Below are 21,966 nucleotides of genomic sequence, written 5' to 3'. Positions count from 1 at the left end.
CCTTTGGCATCAGAGGATGCTGCTGTCCCAGCCCTTGATTGGAGAATGGCAGCAGAAGTCAGGGGCTCTGATCTGGACCTGGGTGGCAGTGGGTAAGGTGCTTCCCACCTTGTCCTAATTCTAGCTGTTTCCCCACAGCTCCTGGAGAGTGGCAGCCTCCGTTTCCTCAGTGGAGCCCAGTCCATCAGGGTCCACAAGGTGCGGAAGGAGGACGCGGGGTCCTACACCTGCAAAGCTGTGAACAGGGTTGGTGAGGTGCAAAGACACTTCCATGTCCTTGTTCTAGGTGAGTCACAGGTCTTAGCCTCCTTCTGTCTAAGGCAAAAGTATTCCTGGTCATGCCAGCAAAATCTACTTAGGGACTAATGGGAGAGCCACTAATCGCAGTGTCCCAGCCCTCCCACCAGTGCTAACCAGCCAATCTGCTGGCAGTCCTTCTGGGGAAGGGCTTAACTTCCTTAGCAGCTGCTAATCCTCCACCTCCCCAAAGCCAACAAGAGTGCAGGCCACGGGTTGAATCCATGGGGCCAAATTCAGAGCTTGGAATAAGCAAGTGCAACTCCATTGACTTCCTGAGAGTTGCACCTTCTTACACCAGGTCTGAGTTTGGCAAGGTGCGTAGTGTTCATAAGAACATAAGAACAGCCAGACTGGATCAGACCAAAGGTCCATCTAGCCCAGTGTCCTGTCTTCCAACAGTGGCCAGTGCCAGGTGCCCCAGGGGGAATGAACAGAACAGGTAATCATCAAGTGATCCATCCCCTGTCGCTCATTCCCAGCTTCTGGCAAACAGAGGCTAGGGACACCATCCCTGCCCATCCTGGCTAATAGCCATTGATGGACCTATCCTCCATGAATTTATCTAGTTCTTTTTTGAACTCTGTTATAGTCTTGGCCTTCACAACATCCTCTGGCAAGGAGTTCCACAGGTTGACTGCATTGTGTGAAGAACTACTTCCTTTTGTTTGTTTTAAACCTGCTGCCTATTGATTTCATACAGTGGCCCCTAGTTCTTGGGTTATTAGAAGGAGTAAATGATACTTCCTGATTGACTTTCTCAGTGAGAGAGGGTGTTGAATGAATAAGAAGTTTAAGAGGAGAATCTCTGCTGAGCCTCCGCCTCCTGAGAAGCCTGGGAGTGGCTGCACTGCAGTAAGGAAGTGCAGCAGTTTTCCACTGTCACCTGCTTTTATTTTGCTAACCCCGCCCCCGCCTCCGCAGGACATCAGGGCGTGGTTGTTCTCCTTCCTCCCTCTGGACTGCATGTGGAAGGCAAATGGGAAGAGGACGGTGAAACCGACATGCATCTTGAATGCACCTTATAAACAGTAATAAAACTGTTAATCCCCTTACAGAGCAACAATCAAACAACCCCTCCCTGCCCCCTGGTCTTCCCCTCACCACCCGTATCCTTGGCCATGGTCACTATGGCTCTCCCAGGATCTCCTCCTTCCTTTCCTCCCCTAGTCTCACCTGTGGTGTATGGCTTGGGGTCGCCTCACGAGGTGTCGGTGCTGGCGGGCTCTGAGGTGGAGCTGCCGTGTCGGACCACGGGCGTGCCGCCTCCCCAGGTGGAGTGGATGAAGGATGGACAGTAAGTGTGCAGCGGCTGTTGCAAGTCAGCAGCCGGGGTTCCCTGGTGCCCAGGAATGCGGCCAGCTCGCGGCTGGAGGCTGCAGAAAGCTTGGGTTTAACAGGAGTTGCGAGGCGGGAGTGAGGCACTGGGTCGGGAGTAAGCCGGGGCAGGCGCTAGGGACCCCACACTACATGCAGGTAGAGAATGGGCTCCAGGAGCAGAGAAAGTGCTTTCAGAAACCCAGTGCCCTCTCCATCCACTTCTAATGCCACTTCCTTAAAACGTCTATCGCTGAGGCCCTCCTTGGCAGTCTCAGCACGGAGGCCAAGGACAGGGCTCTCGCCTCTCCTCCCCGGCGAGGGTTCCTCCAGCTCACAGGCCTGTCAGAGCACACACACTGGGATCCGTGCAAGCTGTGTGCCATCCTGCAGGCCAGGCTGGCTCTCCCGCCAGGGAATAGCTCTGCCGTGGCATCGCCACGGGACACTGCAGCACACCGTGATGGTGCAGCTTCAAGGTGCGAGGGCTCTGCCCTGGGAGCTGCCGTGCTCTGGAGTTGATCTCATCCACAGAGCCTTGTGATCAGACACCCCCTCGGAACTTGCGAGGGGCATGTCAGGGTGGAGACGGATGTGGGGGAGTTTTGCAAGCAGAGAGTTTCAGTCTCCAGTCGGTCTATCCAGCGCCTTTCGCTGGCTCTGCATTTACTAAACAAGGACAAAACCTCCCAGGATGCACTAGCACCGTTGCCCTAAATGCAGCAGGCTCTGCCCTCCGGCTGTGGTCTTATGCCTTGTTCTGAGTCTTCTGTATCCTCAGGCCTCTTGGCCCAATGGACTCCCGGATCCAGCTCTTGGCACAGCGGCAGGTGTTGAGGATCCAGGCCAGCCAGCTGAGGGACCAGGGGAAGTACCAGTGCCTGGCCTTCAACCAGGCGGGCCAGCAAGCCAAGACTTTCCAGCTGCTTGTTTACAGTAAGTTCCCCAAGTGGAATTTCCTCTGTGACCTGCTCTTAGAACTGCAGATAGAAGTAGTGGGAGTGTGACAGTAGGTATGTCTACACTGCAGCTTGGAGTGAACCTCCCAGACCGGATAGATGGGCTCGAGCCAGTGCGCTAAAAGTAGCAGTGTGGACATGGCAGCTCAGGTGGCAGCTGGGGGTCTCACGCCCTCCCAACCCCCAGAGTCTGAGCTCAGATGCGCTAGCTCAGGGGTGGGCAAACTTTTTGGCCTGAGGGCCACATCTGGGTCTGGAGATTGTATGGCAGGCCATGAATGCCTGGGGGCGTAGTGGGACTCTGTGGGGTATAGCATGGGGGGGCTCTATAAGGGATGTTACCAAGGACTTATGGGATATGGCGCAGGGGGAGGAGGTGCTCTACAGGGGTGGTACTAGGGTCTCCTAGGGACCCAAGATGGCCATACCAGGCACTGCTACGAGCGGAGGCACCGTAGCTGGGTTGGGTGCAGCCCCTGAGTGGTTTCGAGGTTCTCAAGGGTGGGGCCGTAGGAGACTGGGAAGGGATTGGGTGCGCTGCTGCATAGTGGGGGGCTGCTGCGTGTGTGTGGGGGTTCTGATCCCGGAAACAGCGTGGTGTGGCTCTGCGTGCCAGAAGATGGTGCTCATCAAGGGAATTGTGAGTTGGGGGCTGGGGAGCACCAGGCAGGCAGAGCAGGGCAAGCCCCCAACCCTACTCCCTGGCGAGAGCTCAAGGGCCAGATAAAAGCGTCTGATGGGTCGGAAGCAGCCAGCAGGCCATAGTTTACCCACCCCTGCGCTCGCTCAAGCCCCACTAGCTGAGTCTGTCTCCCCGGGCTGGGAAGCTGGCTCCAGGAGAGATTATCTCCCCAAGTCTCTTCCTCCACGGCCTTGAGGCCGAGTCTAGTTGAAGTAATTGATGATCCAGTTATGCGTTGCCCCTTCGGGCTGTCTAACGGTGGTGGCAGTGGGCCATGCTCCTGTTGTCTGCAGATGCTCATTGCTCTCCATCTGTGTGCTGAGCTGTACATTCGAGGTGTGCGAGAAGCCTCTGTGGTGCTACTTGGTGGGTGATAGTTGCGCCATGCCAATGCCCTGCCCTTAATGTAAGTCTCCTTTACTCCCCTGTTTCCTCACCACCAACCCTCAAACTCTGAGCCTCCATCCTTCCCTAACAGCTTCCGGGGTCAGAAAGGAGCCCTCTCCTGCCATGTGTGTTACGGGGGTCGCCTGCTCTAGCATCAGGCATGACCATGGAGTACTTAGGGATTTGGGTACCCAGGCCACTGCTGGAGGCAGAATGCAGTGGCCGCCTGTCCAGCTGAGTGGTGTGTGAGCTTCCTTGCCATGCTGCCCGGCCCCCTTCCAGCTGGTAAGAGTCCTTCTTTCATAGGCTACCCTGAAAGGACCAGGTGTGAACATGCCACGGCTTCCGTGTGATAGCACCTTCCCCGCCCTCGTGGACCGCTCTGCCCCGGGAGCTGCAGGACCTCCTCTGCCCAGCCCCTCCAGTGCAGCCGCTTCATGGGGTGTTAATTCTGCCCCCTCCCGTGTTTCACTCTCCACATTCATTTGCATTTTCAGCTCCACCCACTATCCTGGGGTCCAGCGAAAGGCTGCACATCGTGGGCCTGTTCAACCGCCCCGTGGGGCTGCAGTGCGAGGCTCGGGGCTCGCCGGCTCCCAGCATCACCTGGTTCAAAGACAAGCAGCCCATCGTCTCCAGCGCCCGGGCAACCTACGCCGAGGGGGGGAGGAGACTCCAGCTGAGCCGGGCCCAGCTGTCCGACGCAGGGCTCTACACCTGCCGGGCCAGCAACGTTGCCGGGGTGGCAGAGAAGGCTGTGAGGCTGGAGGTGTATGGTAAGGCTTCCGAGCGGCGCGGCCGCCGGCCTGATGTGCTCAGAGAGGAGTGAGGGGGAGGGGGACATGACACTCGTTCTCCCCAGCAGTGTGGGCTGTACAGCAATCGCTCCCGGCTGGCCGCTAGGCAGCACTGGCTGGAGGGGCCAGGGCGGGTGCCTCGCCCGTCATGCTCACCCCGAGTCCTGCAGTGACACATGTGCTGCTGTCTTCCTGGGCCTGTCCCCTCATCGATCTCTCGGACCACCTCGGGCAGGGCTTGGGCTGAGCTGTACAGTGCGTGGTCTCAGGCCCATCTGATGCCTCTGCTTCACCAGCGCAGAGTCCCACCCTTCCTGGATCATCCCCCTGGCCCAGACATTACCAGCATGTCTCTGTTCCACGGACCTGGTGCTAATACCTGCTGTGTCTTCCCTGCCCCTGCAGTGCCACCTGATATTGAAGGCGACAGCCAAGAAATCCACACAGTGGAAGCGGTGGTGGGCCAGCTGTTGGCCTTGGAGTGCTCAGCCAGCGGTCAGCCCCCGCCTGCCCTCTCCTGGCTCAAAGATGGCCTGCCACTGGCCGAAAGCAATGGGACCCAGATCTTAGGAGGCGGCGCGGGGCTGAGGATTGAGAGTGTCTTGGAAGACTCAGGGGGGACCTACACCTGCTTAGCCAGCAGCCCGGCAGGGGAGAGAGCAATCCAGTATTTGGTGGTCGTTCAGGGTAAGCTGCGAGGCGACTGGGAGGGAAGTCAGTGATGCTGCATTGGCTACAGGGCTGGGGGAGCTGCACAGCGTTCTTAGGGACGGTGACCTGCTATACCGTGATAAGGCCAAGGCCAGGGGCAACAGGTGCTGCCCAGTAGCCACCTTGGGCAGGGCAGGGGGAAGGGCTGCACAGAAGAGCTTTTAATGGGTTTGCCATTTTGAGTTTGAATTTTGTCATGTGTTTCACTGTGGCCTCCTGACTGGTCCCAGATCCCAGGGGATGGTGACTATACCCCCCCCCCCGGCTGCTCCTGGATCCCCAGAGATGCTGACTGTGCCCTCCAGGCCCCCCAGCTGCTCCCGGATCCCCAGGGATACGTGTTCCACTACGTCAGGGTCCCAGTCTGGGCTGAGGGTGAGCAGGACTCCTGTTACTCTCTGCTGACTTTTCTTTTGTGCTTTCTTATTCCAATCAGCTCCTCCTCAGCTGGTGATTGGCGAGGGGGAAGGTCATGTGATAGCAATGGTGAATGACTCCCTGAGGATTCCCTGCCATGCCAGAGGCTTCCGTGCCCCCAGGGTCCAGTGAGTACAGAGATGGAGGGCGCAAGGAAACCCCTTCCTGGGGCCTGGCCCGAGTCTTCCTGCGGCTTCTTTCTGGGCCTCTTCACTCTTTGAGCGCTGGGCTGTAGAGCAGGCTGAGTGGCCCCAGGGCTCTCAAAGGAATGCAGGCTGCATGGCATCCACTTACCATATTTGGGAGTGTCCCTTTGTGGTTAATAGCACTGGGGAGCTGGTGGGACTGCCCCACGGGGGAGGGAGGAGCAAAAGCTCTGTTACCCCTAGAATTTTCCTTCTCTTCAGTGGCTCCCCTCCCCATCCACTGCCCCACTCCTCTCTAGTTTGGGGTATAAACTTGCCCCTGCTCGCACCACGACCCCATGGCAGTTCTACCGTAGCACCATCCACCCAGGTGGCAGGAATTGTGCCGAATACACCTGTCATCTGCCAGCTGGAGAAGCTGAATAATAAGGGATGTTGTGCTGATTCACCCTCCTCTCCCCCCGTAGTTCCCTCTTTCCACGGCACAGGAGTCAGCATTTTGCCATGCAAGGCTCTATGCCGAAATATCCAAGGGGATGTGAGGCTGCTTCACCTGTAGCAAACTCTGCCGGCTGCTCCGTGATCGCACCCCCTGATGCCACTTCAGCTCCCTGTTTCTCTGTTGATTGCCTTGCCTGGTGGGTGACAGGCCTCCTTCTGGGTGGCGGGTGGGGGAGCTGCTGTTTTTCACCTGGTGAGAACTCACCTGTCATTCCCTCTGTCCCAGGTGGCTGAAGAACGGCCAGCCAATTGGAGAGCTGGACGGGGTGGTGATGCTGGAGGACGGAAGGATGCTTTGGGTTCCCCATGTGAGGCCCCACGACGGAGGGCTCTATGCCTGCGAAGCTGGCAGCGAGGCAGGTGGAGCCAGAGCAGAGGTGCGGGTGTCAGTGCAAGGTGAGCAGGACGGTCTTTAATAGCGACTCTCCCGACCCGCCTGTTGGAGAAGCATGTTCCAGGCTTGATGCTGGGAAAGAGCTGGGAGCACCTTGCTGGGAAGCAAAGATCTCAGCCGGCCTCCTTGGAGTGCTGCATCTCCAGGGTCACCGGTTCAGCAATGACCTTGACTCCTGCCCCAGCTCCTGAAGGAGGTGGCACTGGTCCCTTCTAGACAAATTGTGCCTATGGGCAGGTCACTGAGTGCACCAACATCTCCTGCTGGAGGACTGGGGTGACGTTATCGCCTGCCCCCCAGAAGGCCATGAATCAGCACTGCTTCAGTCACCCCCCCTGGAGGTGGAGGGTGGCAGGAACAATCAAGAGGGTAAAGACAGAGGGAGCTGGTGGGTCCCATCAGGTCCGTCCTCACATATGAAGGAGTCTGCAGGCAAAGGTTCAAATGGCTGAAGGAGTGATATGACAGACCCACTAACACAGGAGTGGGCAAACTACAGCCCATGGGCTGCATCCGGCTCGTTGGACCTTTTAATCTGGCCCTCAAGCTCCCACCGAGGAGCAGGGTTGGGAGCTTTCCCCGCTCTGGTGGTCCAGTTGGGGAGTGGGGTCGCGGGCTTGTCTTACTCTGCTTCACGTGTGCAGCAGTTCCACACGGATCGTGGAAGCAGGAGCAGCCAGGGGCTCCACACGCTGCCTCCGCCCCAAGCACCGGCTCTGCAGCTCCAATTGGCCAGAAACAGCAGCCAATGGGAGCTGCGAGGGTGGTGCCTGTGGACGGGGCAGCACGCAGAGCAGTGTGGCCCCGCCATTGTTTTCAGGAGCCGCTTCAGGTAAGCGCTGCTGGATCCTGCATCCCTGAGTCCCCCTGTGCCCCAACCCTCAGCCCTGATTGCCCTCCAAACTCTTTGATCCCAGCCCGGAGCACCCTCCTGCACCCCAAACCCCTCCTCCCCAGCCCCACCCCAGAGTCTGCACCCCCAGCCGGAGCCCTCATCCCCCCTGTGCAGCCCAATCCCCTGACCCAGCTGGCCCTCCATACAATTTCCATGCCGAGATGTGGCCCACCCTTGCACGAACACCACATCTCTGCACACACACCTTCCCCTGGATGTGATTGGTATGTGCCCACGCAGCGTCACGTCCCCCTCTCCCCCTTCTCTTGCCAGAGCGCCCATCGGTCCGTGTTGTGGGCGGAGAGGAGCTCAGCGTTGCCTTTCGTCACTCGGTGGCTGTTCAGTGCCTGGCCACCGGCATCCCCGTGCCCAACCTCAGCTGGTGGAAGGATGGAATTGCTCTGCAGGGAACAGGCAGCCTTCTGCAGGTAGGGTGGGTGCAGCTGCAGCCCAGGCCAGGGGGACGGGGAGGGGCGGATGTGAGCAAGAGTACAAAACAGGCATGTGATGGGCGAGTGAGCGGAAGGGCTGCTGCTGTGATGTTGCGCTGGGAGAAGCTGGTGCGCTGCTGTGCACTCCTGTTGGGGTGTGGGTGTGCTCATTACATGAGTGCGATGTTTTAACAAGCCCTGAGGGTATTTCCTCGGTTAAACAATCAGAGTGCAGCCGGGAGCTATGTCTGGTGGGGGCTGTACCAATGTCTTTGCATGCTCTGTAGTGTCCTGTCACCTCTGGGGATCTGGCACCAGACTGGGCTTAGGACAGCCTAGTGCGTGTTGGGCAAATGCCAGGTCTGTCTCTGAGAGCTGGACTAGCAGGGGGGTGAAATCAGGCCGGAGGTGCAATAGCAGAGCTGTGGGACAGCTCAGGCTGGCACAGCAGGGAGCTGTGGGTTTGACTGGAGGTGCCCTGGCCATGCTGGCAGGGCTGGCGGGGAGGAATTGCTGTCCTGAGCTGTTCTGTTTGCAGGGTGTGACCGTGCTCGCGGACAGTGAGTTTGTGTGTGGCATGAATCTAACCGTGGAATCCCTCCTGTCCTCCCCGTAGATCGAGAAGGTGGACGTGGTGGACGAAGGCGTTTACTCGTGTGTGGCCACGAACCCTGCTGGGGAAGGGAGGCGAGATGTGAGGCTGAAAGTGCTGGGTGAGGAGCCAAAGACGGGACGGGCTGTGCCCAGCGTTCCAGCCACCGGCTCCGTCCTGGCAGTTGGCCCACCGAGCTACAGCTGCCTAAAGAGCTACCCCAGGCCTGAGGACAAACCAAACCGGATCAGTCTCTTCCCCTCCCCCATCCTCTCTCTCTCTCAAATGAAATTGACTCAGTTTTTGCAACGTTTGCTGTTTATATAGCACCTTCCATCCTGCAGCCTCTGTGTGTTCCCAATAATCATTAACCCTGCTAGGGCCCTGGCAAGGGGGATCGTGTTACCCTCCATTTCGCAAGAGCCACAGTGATCTGTCCAATCAGTGGCAGAGCTGGGTGTAGAACCCAGGAGTCCTGGAACTACCAGCCCCTGCCTCTAACCACCAGGTGGCATTCCCTCCTAGAGCTGGTTATGGAACCCCAGAGGCCTAATTCCCAGCCCCTTGCTCTGTCCAGGCACCGCGATGTGCATAAAATCTCACCCTCCCCACCTCCTACCTCCCCGTGCTGTGTCTGGCGACGCCCGCCTGGGGCTGTGCAGAGCCGCCGTCCTGACGTGATGTTTCTTTGCAGTGCCACCGAACATTGAACCCGGAGAGGTGAACCAGACCGTCCCTGAGACCTTCCCAGCATCCTTTGAGTGCCTGGCCTCTGGAATGCCCACTCCGAGTAAGGCAACTCCGCTCCTTCTGGCTCGTCTTCTTTCCAGCATTCGTCCATTTGCCTGGCCTGCTTTCCCACCCCATCTCAGCCCTCTGTTCCGATTTAGGCCGATCGTATGGGACTTCTCCTCCCTGTTGTGGTTCTATTTCAGAGCCCTCCGCAGTCACTACCCACTAAAGTGACTCCATTTTCTTGTTTGTGGTAGGGTACTGCCCACACCCCAGTGCACTTGGGGTCCCTGTTGTACAAATGTGCAGTCAGACTCTCCCTGTCCCAAAGAGCCTACAGTGAAAATGGGTAAGACAGACAAAGGATTGTTGTGGGGAACTGAGGCACAGAGAGACCAGGGCTGGATTTTCAAAGGAGCCAAAAGAAGTTACAGTGAATTACAGTGGATTTGAGTGTTTTGCTCCCTCGGGCGCGCCTGTGACTATCACAGCCTACGAAGTGGGTATTCACCCACGAAAGCTCATGCTCCAGAACGTCTGTTAGTCTATAAGGTGCCACAGGACTCTTTGCTGCTTTTACAGCCTAGGGGATTTCCGCAAGGTCACACAGAATGGTCTATGCCAGAGCTGGGGACTGCCACATCCCAGCGCACTGGCTGACCCACACGACCATCCTCCCTTTGGGGGTTGCCTATCTCAAGACTGGTGGTACTGCAGCTGGACTGCCAGGCCCCCCAGAATCAAATGCAAACCCCTCTCTTCAGACAGATCTGAGAAAAGATCAGGAGTCAGAGAATCCTGCAGAGGAGCAGCCCAAGCTTGCACAGCCTCTGGTTATCGCAGACGCCTTCCTACTAGAGAGGCAGCATCTCTTCCGTCACATGTCCATGTACAACTTTTTGCTGCTGTTGTATTAGTAAAATAAATACAAAGAATATAGTGGGGCATATAAAGCCAATAGAACGGAGGTTACAAAGGGTTTAAACCCCAGAAAAGGCAGGTCCATGGGGGGTGAAGGTGGCAGGGCCACTAACTCAGCCACGTCCTCTTGCTTCCCTTTTCAGACGTGTCCTGGTACAAGGGGCCCCGGCTTCTCTCGGCCAGTCCAGGCCTTGTCCTGTCGGGCGATGGGAGGCGCTTGCAGATTGAGCGGGCTCAGATCTCGGACGCGGGGAGCTATCGGTGTGTGGCATCCAGTGTGGCAGGCAGCAGCGAACTCCATTACAGCCTGCAGGTGACTGGTGAGTGAGCCAGTGGGCAGCAAAGGCACTAGCGGCCTGTGTGTCTCTGGTCTTGGGGTCTAAGGGTAGAGCACTTGGAGCAAGAGTTAAGGTTCCTATCGGTAGGGCGCCCTGCCCTAGGGTTAGGGTTCCTATGGGAAGGGCTTCCAACCCTAGGGTTAGAGTTCATAAGAGTAGGGCTCTTGGAGCTAGGGTTAGGGTTCCTATGGGTAGGGCATTGGAGCTAGGGTTAGGGTTCCTATGGGTAGGGCACTTGGAGCTAGGGTTAGGGTTCCTATGGGTAGGGCACTTGGAGCTAGGGTTAGGGTTCCTATGGGTAGGGCTTCCCACCCTAGGGTTAGGGTTCCTATGAGTATGGTCCTTGGAACTAGGGTTAGAGTTCATAAGAGTAGGGCTCTTGGAGCTAGGGTTAGGGTTCCTATGGGTAGGGCATTGGAGCTAGGGTTAGGGTTCCTATGGGTAGGGCACTTGGAGCTAGGGTTAGGGTTCCTATGGGTAGGGCACTTGGAGCTAGGGTTAGGGTTCCTATGGGTAGGGCTTCCCACCCTAGGGTTAGGGTTCCTATGAGTATGGTCCTTGGAACTAGGGTTAGAGTTCATAAGAGTAGGGCTCTTGGAGCTAGGGTTAGGGTTCCTATGGGTAGGGCATTGGAGCTAGGGTTAGGGTTCCTATGGGTAAGGCACTTGGAGCTAGGGTTAGGGTTCCTATGGGTAGGGCACTTGGAGCTAGGGTTAGGGTTCCTATGGGTAGGGCACTTGGAGCTAGGGTTAGGGTTCCTATGGGTAGGGCTTCCCACCCTAGGGTTAGGGTTCCTATGAGTATGGTCCTTGGAACTAGGGTTAGAGTTCATAAGAGTAGGGCTCTTGGAGCTAGGGTTAGGGTTCCTATGGGTAGGGCACTTGGAGCTAGGGTTAGGGTTCCTATGGGTAGGGCACTTGGAGCTAGGGTTAGGGTTCCTATGGGTAGGGCTTCCCACCCTAGGGTTAGGGTTCCTATGAGTATGGTCCTTGGAACTAGGGTTAGAGTTCATAAGAGTAGGGCTCTTGGAGCTAGGGTTAGGGTTCCTATGGGTAGGGCACCCCACCCTATGGTTAGAATACCTAAGGGTTGGGTACTTGAAGCTAGAGTTAGGGTTCTTATGAGTAGGAGACCCCATCCTAGGGCTATGGTTCCTATGGGTAGGGCACTTGGAGATAGGGTTAGGGTTCCTATGGGTAGGGCACTTGGAGCTAGTGTTAGGGTTCATAAGAGTAGGGCACTTGGAGCTAGGGTTAGGGTTCATAAGAGTAGGGCACTTGGAGCTAGGGTTAGGGTTCCTATGGGTAGGGCACTTGGAGCTAGGGTTAGAGTTCCTATGAGTAGGGCATTTGGAGCTAGGGTTAGGGTTCCTATGGGTAGGGCACTTGGAGCTAAGGTTAGTGTTCCCATGGGTAGGGCACTTCAAGCTAGGGTTAGAGTTCCTATGAGTAGGGCTTCCCGCCCTAGGGTTAGGGTTCCTATGAGTTGGACACTTGGAGCTAGGATTAGGGATCCTTTGGGTAGAACTTCCCACCCTAGGGTTAGGGTTCCTATGAGTATGGTCCTTGGAACTAGAGTTAGGGTTCATAAGAGTAGGGCACTTGGAGCTAGGGTTAGAGTTCCTATGGGTAGGGCACGCTGCCCTAGAGTTAAGATTCCTATGGTTAGGGCCCGTGGAGCTAGGGATTGGGTTCCTATGGGTAGGGCTTCCCACCCTAGTGTTAGGGTTCCTATGGGTAGGGCATTGGAGCTAGGGTTAGGGTTCCTATGGGTAGGGCACCCCGCCCTATGGTTAGAATACCTAAGGGTTGGGTACTTGAAGCTAGAGTTAGGGTTCTTATGAGTAGGAGACCCCATCCTAGGGCTATGGTTCCTATGGGTACGGCACATGGAGCTAGGGTTAGGGTTCCTGTGGGTATGGAACTTGAAGCTAGGGTTAGTGTTCCCATGGGTAGGGCACTTGGCGCTAGGCTTAGGGTTCCTATGGGTAGGGAACGCTGCCCTAGAGTTAAGATTCCTATGGTTAGGACCCGTGGAGCTAGGGATTGGGTTCCTATGGGTAGGGCTTCCCACCCTAGTGTTAGGGTTCCTAAGGGTAGGGCACTTGGAACTAGGGTTAGGGTTCCTATGGGTATGACTTCCTGCCCTAAGGTTAGGGTACCTAAGGGTTGGATCCTTGGATCTAGGGTTAGGTTTCCTATGGGTAGGGCACCCCACCCTTGGGTTATGGTTCCTATGGGTAGTGCACTTGGATCTAGGTTTATGGTTCCTATGGGTAGGGCTTCCCGCTCAAGGGTTAGGATTCCTATGGGTAGGGCAATTGGAGCTAAGGTTAGTATTCCAGTCTACAGACTCCCTGGTCCATGCCTGCCGTCCCTCTCTGGCACTCAGTGGCATGTTCCTTTACCCATGTAGCAAAATCTCAGTGAGCAGAACTGGGGTCAGAGCAGACGCAGGACGGTTTGTCTAGAGTGCAGGGCAATTCAGAGCTCGGCAGTTCTAGGCCATGTGATTAAACCCCCAGCAGTGACCGTGTGATGTCCCAGAATGCCTTGCACCACCCAGTGACTTCACGTAACACTCCAGTATCATCTAACGTGTACTAACCTAAGGCATGGCAGTCTTGCCACATGACCTCAGAGCAGCTCCTGTCACCTCGCTGGGTCCCGCAGAACCCACAGCTCATGCAAAGCCTTTGAGCTCCTGATGGAGATTTTGGCCTGGGATCCTTCTCTCACTCCACTAGAGGCTTTGACTGTGGAGGAAGCACAATCCAGCATCTCCTGACTTGCCCTTGCTCCAGCCCAGATGCTGAACACCTCCTGCTTCAGGGAAGGAGCCTCCCCTGTCTCCCCCTCCTGCAGTGTTGTCTCCCCCAGCCCAGTACCAGACATGGGATTTTGTTCCCCCCACTGGGACATCCCGTTGGAAAGGGTCATACCAACATACCACGTTGTTCTGGGTTGTTCTGCCCACCCCACCTTGCCTTTGCTCTTGCTCATGCCTTGGTGTTTCTGTGATGCCCAGCGTGTGCCTTTGGCCTCCCCAGTGCCTCCCCAAATAACCTCTGGCCCCAGCCTTGTCACTGCTTTGCTGAGCGAGCGGGTGGAGCTGACGTGCGAGGCAGCAGGGATCCCTGCCCCCACGCTGGTGTGGCTGAAAGACGGCAATCCTGTTTCCAGCACAGCGCCCAAAGGGCCACAGGTCAGTGTGGACGGCAGTGTGAACCAGCAGAAGGGACTGTCTGGGTCCATCCTGGCACCAGGGCTGTGCTCACAGGCCCCTGCCACCCAGCACATCAGTCTATTGGAATTTCCTGCTCTAGCAGGGCTGGGCAAAGAGCCTCGGGGCTGCCTCCCCTGCTGCTCCCATCCCTCCCCGGTGCTGAAACTGGGGAGCTGATGGTGGGGGAAGTGGAGTTCTCTCGCCAGGGCCTGGGTGCCAGCTGGTGAGTTCAGGCCTAGTGCAAGCTCCCGGCTTGTGCAGCTCTGCAGTTTCCCATCCCGATATGTGGGGAGGCAGGGTGCTGAGCAGCAGGCTGGACAGGGCCAGCTTTAGGCCGATTCGACCGATTCCGGGGAATTGGGCCCCGCGCCTTAGAGGGCCCCGCGCCTTAGGCACCTTTTAAAATTTTTTTTTTAACTTACCCTGGTCCCCGGCTGCGGTCTGCTCCGGGGTCTTCCATGGTCCCGCTCCTTTGAGCGAAGCACCGGTGGGAGCGCGGCGCGGCCCCGCTCTCCCAGCTAAAGCTCCAACCGGGGCGGTGGGACTTGCCGCACTCCGGCCAGGGCTCCAGCTGGGAGAGCAGGGCGGCGGGGCTTGCCGAGCTCCAGCCGGGGCTCCAGCCGGGAGAGCGGGGCGGCGGGGCTTGCCGCGCTCTGGCTGGGGCCCAGCCGGGAGAGCAGGGCGGCGGGGCTTGCTGCGCTCCGGCCAGGGCTCCAGCTGGGGAGAGCGGGGCGGCGGGGCTTGCCGTGCTCCGGCCGGGAGAGCGAGGCCGCGGGGCTTGCCACGCTCCAGCCGGAGTGCGGCAATCCTGGTGGCTCCGGCTGGAGCGCGGCAAGCCCCGCGACCCCGGCTGGAGCTCTGGCCAGAGCGTGGCAAGCCCCACGACCCCGGCTGGAGCCCCGGGCCCTTTAAATAGCCCCCAGAGCCCTGGGGCAGTGAGGGGCTCCGGGGGCTATTTAAAGGGCCCGGGGCTCCAGCTGCCTTTGTCACCCCGGTCCTTTAAATAGCCGCCGGAGCCCCGCCTCCCCCATGCATTCCCCAGCGCTCCCGCGGCTATTTAAAAGGTCCGGGGCTGGGTAGAAGGGGGTTTGGGGGCTACTTAAAGGGCTGGGGTTCCAGCTGCCTCTGCTGCACCCCCTGACCTGCCCACACCAGTCCGGCCCCCCCACCTGCAGCCAGCTCTGCGCCCCGTGCCCACAGCCAGCCCCTGCCAAACCCCCTGTCCTGTCTCCAGCCAACCCCTGCCACACACCCCTGCAGCCCTGCCCAAAGCCAGCCAGCCCCACACACACTGCTGCCTGCACCAGCCCTGCACACCCTGCCCAGCCCGCACCCTCTGCCCTGTCTCCAATCAACCCCTGCTGCACCTCACTGCCTGAAGCCAGCCAGTTCCACACTGCGCTGTCTCCAGACCTGCAAACCCCTGCTGCACTCCCCTGCGGCCCTGCCTGAAGCCAGCCCGCCCAACACCCCCTGTCTCCAACCAGCCCCACACCCCTTGCCCTGCCTGCAGCCAGACCCTACCTCCAGTCAGCCCCATGTCCACTGCTGCCCTGCAGTTTCCAGGGCAGTAACCCTGCACACCTGCTTCAATGAGGGGGGCAGGGAGCAGCTGGGACCAACACATGTGCACACCCCCAGGGAGTGGCGGGGACCCACACATGTGAAATGGCGGTCATTTATAGCCAATCAACAGCATATATGATGCAATGTATATAATATATAATTTTATTATTTATATAGTTATGGAAAGTAAATAACACATGAAAGAAATGAGAGGCTTTTTTTTCCACTTTTTTTTTAAGTCATCCCTGCCAGGGCCCCGCCGAAAATGTTCGAATTGGGCCCCGCACTTCCTAATGCCGGCCCTGAGGCTGGAAACACCCCTCTGGTCACTGATCCCTTTTTGGTTTGTTTCTGGGGATGGTGCAGATCCTGTCTGGGGGACGCGTCCTCTCCCTGGCCAGCGCGCACCTCTCGGATGCAGGGACGTACTCCTGTGTGGCCATCAGTGCCGTGGGAGAGGATAGGTGGGATGCTGTGCTGCGGGTGCAAGGTAAGTACAGGCCTCTCTGATCCCCCCGAGGCCGAGGAATCTGCCTCAGAACCCAATTCCACCCTCCCCACACCTCACCTCCTAGTGACTCCCGTGTTTGCTAGAGCAGTTGCTGCTCTGCAGCTTACACGGATTAGGGGAGCCAATCTGGCTGTTTGCTAAAGCTCTGTAAATATTAGTTATTGTCAAACCCCATGTTTGATGACTGCATGGCCACCTGCCTCTCAGGGGCTGTCACAGGCTGGTCCTCAGCCCTGCACAGGGGCTTTTCCCAGGGCTTAATCTGTACCAGGGCTGATCCCCGGCGCCTCTGGGCTGGGCGGTCCCTAGCCCCGGCGCCTCTGGGCTGGGCGGTCCCTAGCCCCGGCGCCTCTGGGCTGGGCGGTCCCTAGCCCCGGCGCCTCTGGGCTGGGCGGTTCCTAGCCCCGGCGCCTCTGGGCTGGGCGGTTCCTAGCCCCGGCGCCTCTGGGCTGGGCGGTTCCTAGCCCCGGCGCCTCTGGGCTGGGCGGTTCCTAGCCCCGGCGCCTCTGGGCTGGGCGGTTCCTAGCCCCGGCGCCTCTGGGCTGGGCGGTTCCTAGCCCCAGTGCCTCTGGGCTGGGCAGTTCAGAACCCCGGCGCCTCTGGGCCGGGTGGTTCCTAGCCCTGGCACCTCTGGGCCCGGCGGTTTCTAGCCCTGGTACCTCCGGGCTGGGCAGTTCAGAACCCCAGTGCCTCTGGAGCTATTTCCCCATTGATCTTACCCCAGGGTTGTTTCCTTTCAGTGCCCCCAAATGTCCTTGGTGAGGAGCTAAATATCTCAGTCATATTCAATCGGTCTGTGACCCTGGAATGCCAGCACCATGCAGCCCCCTCTCCCATACTCCACTGGCTGAAGGACGGGCACCCTCTTCCGCCGGACCCCAGAGCCCGACTCTCTGCGGACAGGGCCATTCTCCAGGTGATTATTCTGGCTGATGCTGAGTCAGGAGGGAATGCAGAGAACTTGGCTCTACAGTAAATGTGTCTGTCTCCTGTACGCCTGGTGATGGCTCATTGGCTCTCCCCTGCCTGGCCCTGGCAGGGAATCTCCCTTCCCGTGAGATGTGTGGCTCGGAGTCATGGAGTAATGGGCCTACCCTTGTCTCGCCCAGGCTGTGTTCCTCGGGCAGGAGAGTCTTTGTGCTGACTCAGCACTTCCCTTGTCCCTTGATTCCGCTGGGCCCAGCTTGAATGCCTGCAGGACTGCACCAGAACGGAGGGACTTGTTGCCAGGAGCAACCTGGACAATGGACCTGGGCTGCGAGTGGACTTTGGCTCTGCTGCCGGGCTGGGCGTGCATTTCTGGTGCTGCCACTGGGCGAGTGGCGCTCTGCGGGCCCTTCTCTCGATCCCACCTCGGCTCTGCTTGCTTTGACAGATTGAGCACGCTCAGGCGCGAGATGCAGGGAGATACACGTGTGAGGTGTCAAGCCGCTTGGGCCGGGCGGAGACGCACTACAACCTCAATGTCTGGGGTAAGCCAAGTGTTGGCCAAACATGGGAGGGGGACAAAGATCCCCTGGAGGGGTGTGAATATTCCCTGGCCCCATGTCCCAATATCACTTTCTGTGAGAGTTCCTCCATCTTAACCACATGGCATAATACAGCCACCTCTTACAGGAGCCAGGAAAATAGTGGCAACTCGGCTGGATTTTTAGAGCCTGCAGGCAGCTCTTGTTAATCATAAGTAGGAGCTGTGGGTGCTCAACTCGCCTGAAATTCAGGCCCCACACCTGTAAATTTGTCTCTCAAAACTTGCTAAGAAGGAGAATTACCTTTGTCCCTCCCCACTTCAGCTGTCCCAGTCTGGATGCTGTTAGTGAGGGGGAGTGTATGCATCATGGATCCACTTTATTAGATCATGTCCATCCCATGAAGGCAGTTCAGTCCGTAACACACACACCCTGTTCCCAAAGGTGGGGAATGATCTCTATTTTCCACCTAATGGCCGGTAAAACCTTGTGTAAAAACATTCCAGTGTCCTGTCAGTCTGGGTGCCCTCGCTCTGCAAGGAGGCTGCATCCCTTTGGGATCTGCCCTGGCAATGATAAAATCCTTATCTTACACACGGGCACATCCTCTCCCAAATGCAGCCCTCCACAGTCCTCATGTGCAGTTCCTCAAACACATTTGCATGCATAACCTTATGCTAAGCTTTCTGAAGCTGGATTATCTCACTGAGACATGGTTTAGTTGCTTTATTTTATTGTTTTAGACGTATGTGGTCCATTATTACTACCTAAAATAGATATTTCACATGCACCAAATAACACTGAAAGAATCTTATTAAAATTACAAAGTCAAGCACTCAAAAGTTAGGAAATGCCAGAATTAAGGCTGGCTGTGAAACATTTTTCCATAGCTTTGTGGACAGCTAAGCCATTTTGGCTAAAATTACCAGTAATATAATTAATAATAATCAGCTGGGGGCAAACACCTGTCATGGAAAATTTCAGCCCAAATGGCTGAATTTTGGCAAAGTTTTAAGCAACTGAAAACAGAGTCTTATAATGGGAAGTGTCAGGCTACCTTAGTGCTCTGCAATGCTACCTGCCCTGTCTATAAGAGTGTGGCTGGCCAGTCTGAATGTTCTTTAACCCCATGGGTCACACAGTACGCTCTCTATACCGTCATGCTGTAGGAGAGTTGTATGATTGAGAATACTGCTGGTTTTTAATAGCTGGAAAGTTGAAATCATTCTTTCCACATGGATCAAAATTGCAAGTCTGTGTGACTGACAGTGGCACTTGCGATTAAATGTTTGTGATGCTGGGCAGGTTGGTTCCCCTTCGGGGCAATAGGCAGGGGTCACGTGTTTGTCGTTGTTCTCCTTTGGCCAAACCCACTTCCTGTAAGCCAGAGAAGTAGCAAACAGAGCTAAGTCCTCTGGGACGCTAGCTAGCATCACATACCACTGCTTCTGTCGCATGTCTGATGTCCCCTGCACTCAGTTATACCCTTCTTTGGTCTTGCGCAGTTCCCCCCTCATTCTCCTCCGAAGAGCCTGCTGCCCTGTCTGTGATGGAGGGACAGTCCATCAGCCTGTCCTGCGAGTGCAGCGGGATCCCCTTCCCCACCCTCACCTGGGAGAAAGACGGTAGGATTGTGTTAATATCTTGGCTCCTCCTCGAGTGGATGTCACCTAGGAGGGCTACCAGATCTGCAGTGTTAATCCAGCCAGCTAGACAGCATGGTTCTGAGCCAGTGGGCTAGAAGGTCCCAGGCTGGATTTCAAAGCCGAATATACACATTGATTTAAACCTACTTAGACTTGTGTTGGCTCGCTCCTGTGGCACCTTTGTGGCTAGGAGGAGATGCTGCCCCTTTTGGAAAGGCTGCATCTGGCTCAGAAGCAATCATGGGTTTGTCTCCATGGGAAGAAGCAGGCACTTCAGTGTAACCACCATCCGACCCTCTGTAGGACTGTGTGCCTGGGAGCTAGTGCTGCCAGGAGTCTCAGGGGAGACGTGTTTTCTTCCCCCACTCCATCATCCAGGTATGCCCCTTGCCTTGGAGCTCGGGCGCCCCAAACGTATCTCCGCAGGGGGGAGTCTGCTGTACATTGGGAAGGTGCAGACGACAGATGAGGGATCTTACACCTGTGAGTGCAGCAACGTGGCGGGCAGCAGCAGAAGGGAGCACTGGCTGGAGGTGGATGGTGAGTCGGACAGGCGCTGCGGGAGGAGGGAGGTTTTATACTACAGGGAGTTGAATCTCTGGGTGGAGAATAACAGTAAGATCTCCTGTGTAAGTCAGTCATCGTTAGTGGTTTTGGGGAGTGCGAGTGGCTGAATGGATCATAGAGCTTCTCGAGATGTGGCCCTTGGAGACTCCATGTCCCAGCATGCCATGCTCCATCTTCATCCAAGTGGCCAGGTCAGACTTGGAATGCTGGACCTATGATCACTGCAATCAACAGCTCCCTGCTGAGGAGGGCAGCTATGATCTGCAAAACTAGGTGCTGCCCTTGGGTTCCTGGCAAGCAGCCAGCGTGGGCTCAGCTAGGCAATCTTTGGGAGCCGCTGGTCCAAAGTAACTCTGTTGTTCTGAGTATTTAAAGACAGCTGGTGGTCAGTGAACCCTACCCCAGAGTCTGGATTGCCTTAGTACACGGCATGGCTTATAACTCTCCTTCGCTGGTCCAGACCAATCGCTTGCTGCAGTTACTGTCCTCTTGCAGAAGACCCAGAAGGAGTTGAATCCCAGCAGGTCGGTGCAGTATCTCTGCCCTGTGCTCTTCTCCCCTGCAGTTCTGCCAGTGATCAACGGCAGCGGCGAAGCCCCAAAGAAGATTTCCGTGGCCAAGGCTGGTGAGATTACGCTAGAATGTGAAGCCGGGGGATCACCGCAGCCAACAGTCACGTGGATGAAAGATGGGCAGCCTGTGGTGAATGGGGAAGCGTTTCTTCTTCAGGAGCAGGGGAGGAAGCTGCATATTCAGAGGGCACAGGTCACCCATGCGGGCCGCTACACCTGCCTAGCAGCGAATGCAGTTGGACAAGTGGAGAGGACATTTGATCTTGCTGTGCATGGTAAGGATGTGGGCAGCAGCTCTGCTGTTGTTTCTGGGACTTTGGGAGTGAGGTGTCTGAGAGCGGGGTCAGGAGAAAGGTGATGCACTGGGAAGTTCCACCATGCACGTCATAGGACATTAGGTGTGAGGATGAGATAATATTAGCCAGGGTGAAAAGTTCTGTGTAAGCTCTAGGCATTGTTACTGCAATGGCCACCCCAGCAGCTAATGGCAGGGGGGTTAAATGATGGGGTGAGTGACAAGGAACCAAAGTTATCTGCTTTCCCTGGACTGTGTGGACCGAGCTTTCAACCAGTCGAGTTCCTCTGGTGAATTGGGTCACCTGCCTGGCTGCGTGTGCACTTGTCACCCTTGTAAACTCACATTTGGATGTGCAGATAGATTGGCAGCTACATTTACAGTGAGCTGCTCCGTGGCACAGATCTAAGTCCTGAAGGCATCATGGAGGCACGCATATTTTCTGGGCTACCTCCTTGTGCCCCTGTTTTGAACATGGGTACATAGTTTGAAGGCAGGGATAAGCTGGATTTTCTAGGGCCGCCATTTGCTTATTTTCCTGCTTCTGTGGAGACTGCTTTGTAAATGAAAGATCATCCCTTTGTCTCTCTAGTTCCCCCTGAGCTCATTAGGGGACCAGGGTCAGTGACCAATGTCACTGTCTCTTTGCATGGCGCCCTAACTCTCATCTGTGAGGCCTCGGGCACCCCGCCCCCAACAGTCAGCTGGTCCTGGGAGAACTCACCCATCGTCCCTGATGAGCGCACACGCCTGTTGTCAGGTGAGGCCTTAATGAGTGATCATTGTGGGAGGTTTATTCTGACTGGCTGGCAACCTTGGACCTCAGGGGAAATTGACCAGAAGAGCTATGGTGCAATGGCTGCTCTGGGATAGCTCATGGAATAGCATAGGAAGCTACCCCGGAATAGGTATTGGCGAATAGCGTATTCCACCATAGTGAGTTTGGTCAATTTCCCTACATAGACAAGCCCTTAGACAACCACACTCCACAGTTAGGAGCCTGTAAGTCACTGCCAGGCTGGAGTTTCTTGGCTCACTCAGCCAGTGTCTCTGGGAGTCACTTGGGGTTGGGCAGGATCCCACTGAAAATGTCTCTGAGAAATAAAAGCAGATATGTGGTTTATGAGTGGAAGTGACAGGGAGTGTAGATGCTCTTAATGCTTCCAAGCATCCTCTGACATCTCTGCCAGAGAGTTAGCAGCTTTTCCCTGGAAAGCACCAGATATACCAGGATGGAGGAGAGGGTGGGGAGGGAGGGAGGTCTGATCAACACTCAGCGTTCAAACTGGTGCACAGGGTTTTAGCTGCCTGACTCATTCAGCAGTGACAGGATTTTCTGCTAATTTCACCCCTGGGAGCGAGATTGTCTGACTTTTCCAGTGACAAGTTGTCCTCATGATGGCTACATCCCCACGAGGAGCGTAGGGTGTGTTCTTTCTGAGAAGAAAGCTATCCTAGTGGAGACCTGGCAAGTGCTAGCTTTGGCTCAGTGTGGCCAGTTGGAATAACCCCTAGCCCCCTCCCTCACACACTCCGAGTTATCTCAACCAGCTCCACTAACTCCTGCCTTGTCTCCGCTAGGGCTTCCTGCTGGGGTC

General features: G+C 56.6%; 1 protein-coding gene across 1 annotated transcript in view; it reads left to right on the top strand.

Annotated features, from left to right (window-relative positions):
• HMCN2 (hemicentin 2) overlaps positions 1-21,966 on the top strand; it is a 121,122-nt gene that overhangs the window by 54,144 nt on the left and 45,012 nt on the right. The window contains exons 29-47 of the mRNA XM_050926079.1: positions 139-286; positions 1,468-1,594; positions 2,396-2,550; positions 4,140-4,418; positions 4,845-5,126; positions 5,587-5,695; positions 6,441-6,610; positions 7,777-7,931; positions 8,551-8,647; positions 9,221-9,316; positions 10,323-10,499; positions 13,567-13,721; positions 15,675-15,798; positions 16,560-16,735; positions 17,195-17,291; positions 18,794-18,913; positions 19,313-19,474; positions 20,067-20,348; positions 20,961-21,128. Of these exons, the coding sequence (XP_050782036.1) occupies positions 139-286; positions 1,468-1,594; positions 2,396-2,550; positions 4,140-4,418; positions 4,845-5,126; positions 5,587-5,695; positions 6,441-6,610; positions 7,777-7,931; positions 8,551-8,647; positions 9,221-9,316; positions 10,323-10,499; positions 13,567-13,721; positions 15,675-15,798; positions 16,560-16,735; positions 17,195-17,291; positions 18,794-18,913; positions 19,313-19,474; positions 20,067-20,348; positions 20,961-21,128 (3,079 nt within the window). The remainder of the gene's footprint in view (positions 1-138; positions 287-1,467; positions 1,595-2,395; positions 2,551-4,139; positions 4,419-4,844; positions 5,127-5,586; positions 5,696-6,440; positions 6,611-7,776; positions 7,932-8,550; positions 8,648-9,220; positions 9,317-10,322; positions 10,500-13,566; positions 13,722-15,674; positions 15,799-16,559; positions 16,736-17,194; positions 17,292-18,793; positions 18,914-19,312; positions 19,475-20,066; positions 20,349-20,960; positions 21,129-21,966) is intronic.

This window comes from Gopherus flavomarginatus, chromosome 17 (assembly GCF_025201925.1).
Source record: "Gopherus flavomarginatus isolate rGopFla2 chromosome 17, rGopFla2.mat.asm, whole genome shotgun sequence".
In the NCBI taxonomy this organism is placed as follows: domain Eukaryota; kingdom Metazoa; phylum Chordata; order Testudines; family Testudinidae; genus Gopherus; species Gopherus flavomarginatus.
The sequence above is the reverse complement of the archived record's forward strand: the minus strand, read 5'-3'. Positions and strand labels throughout refer to the sequence as shown.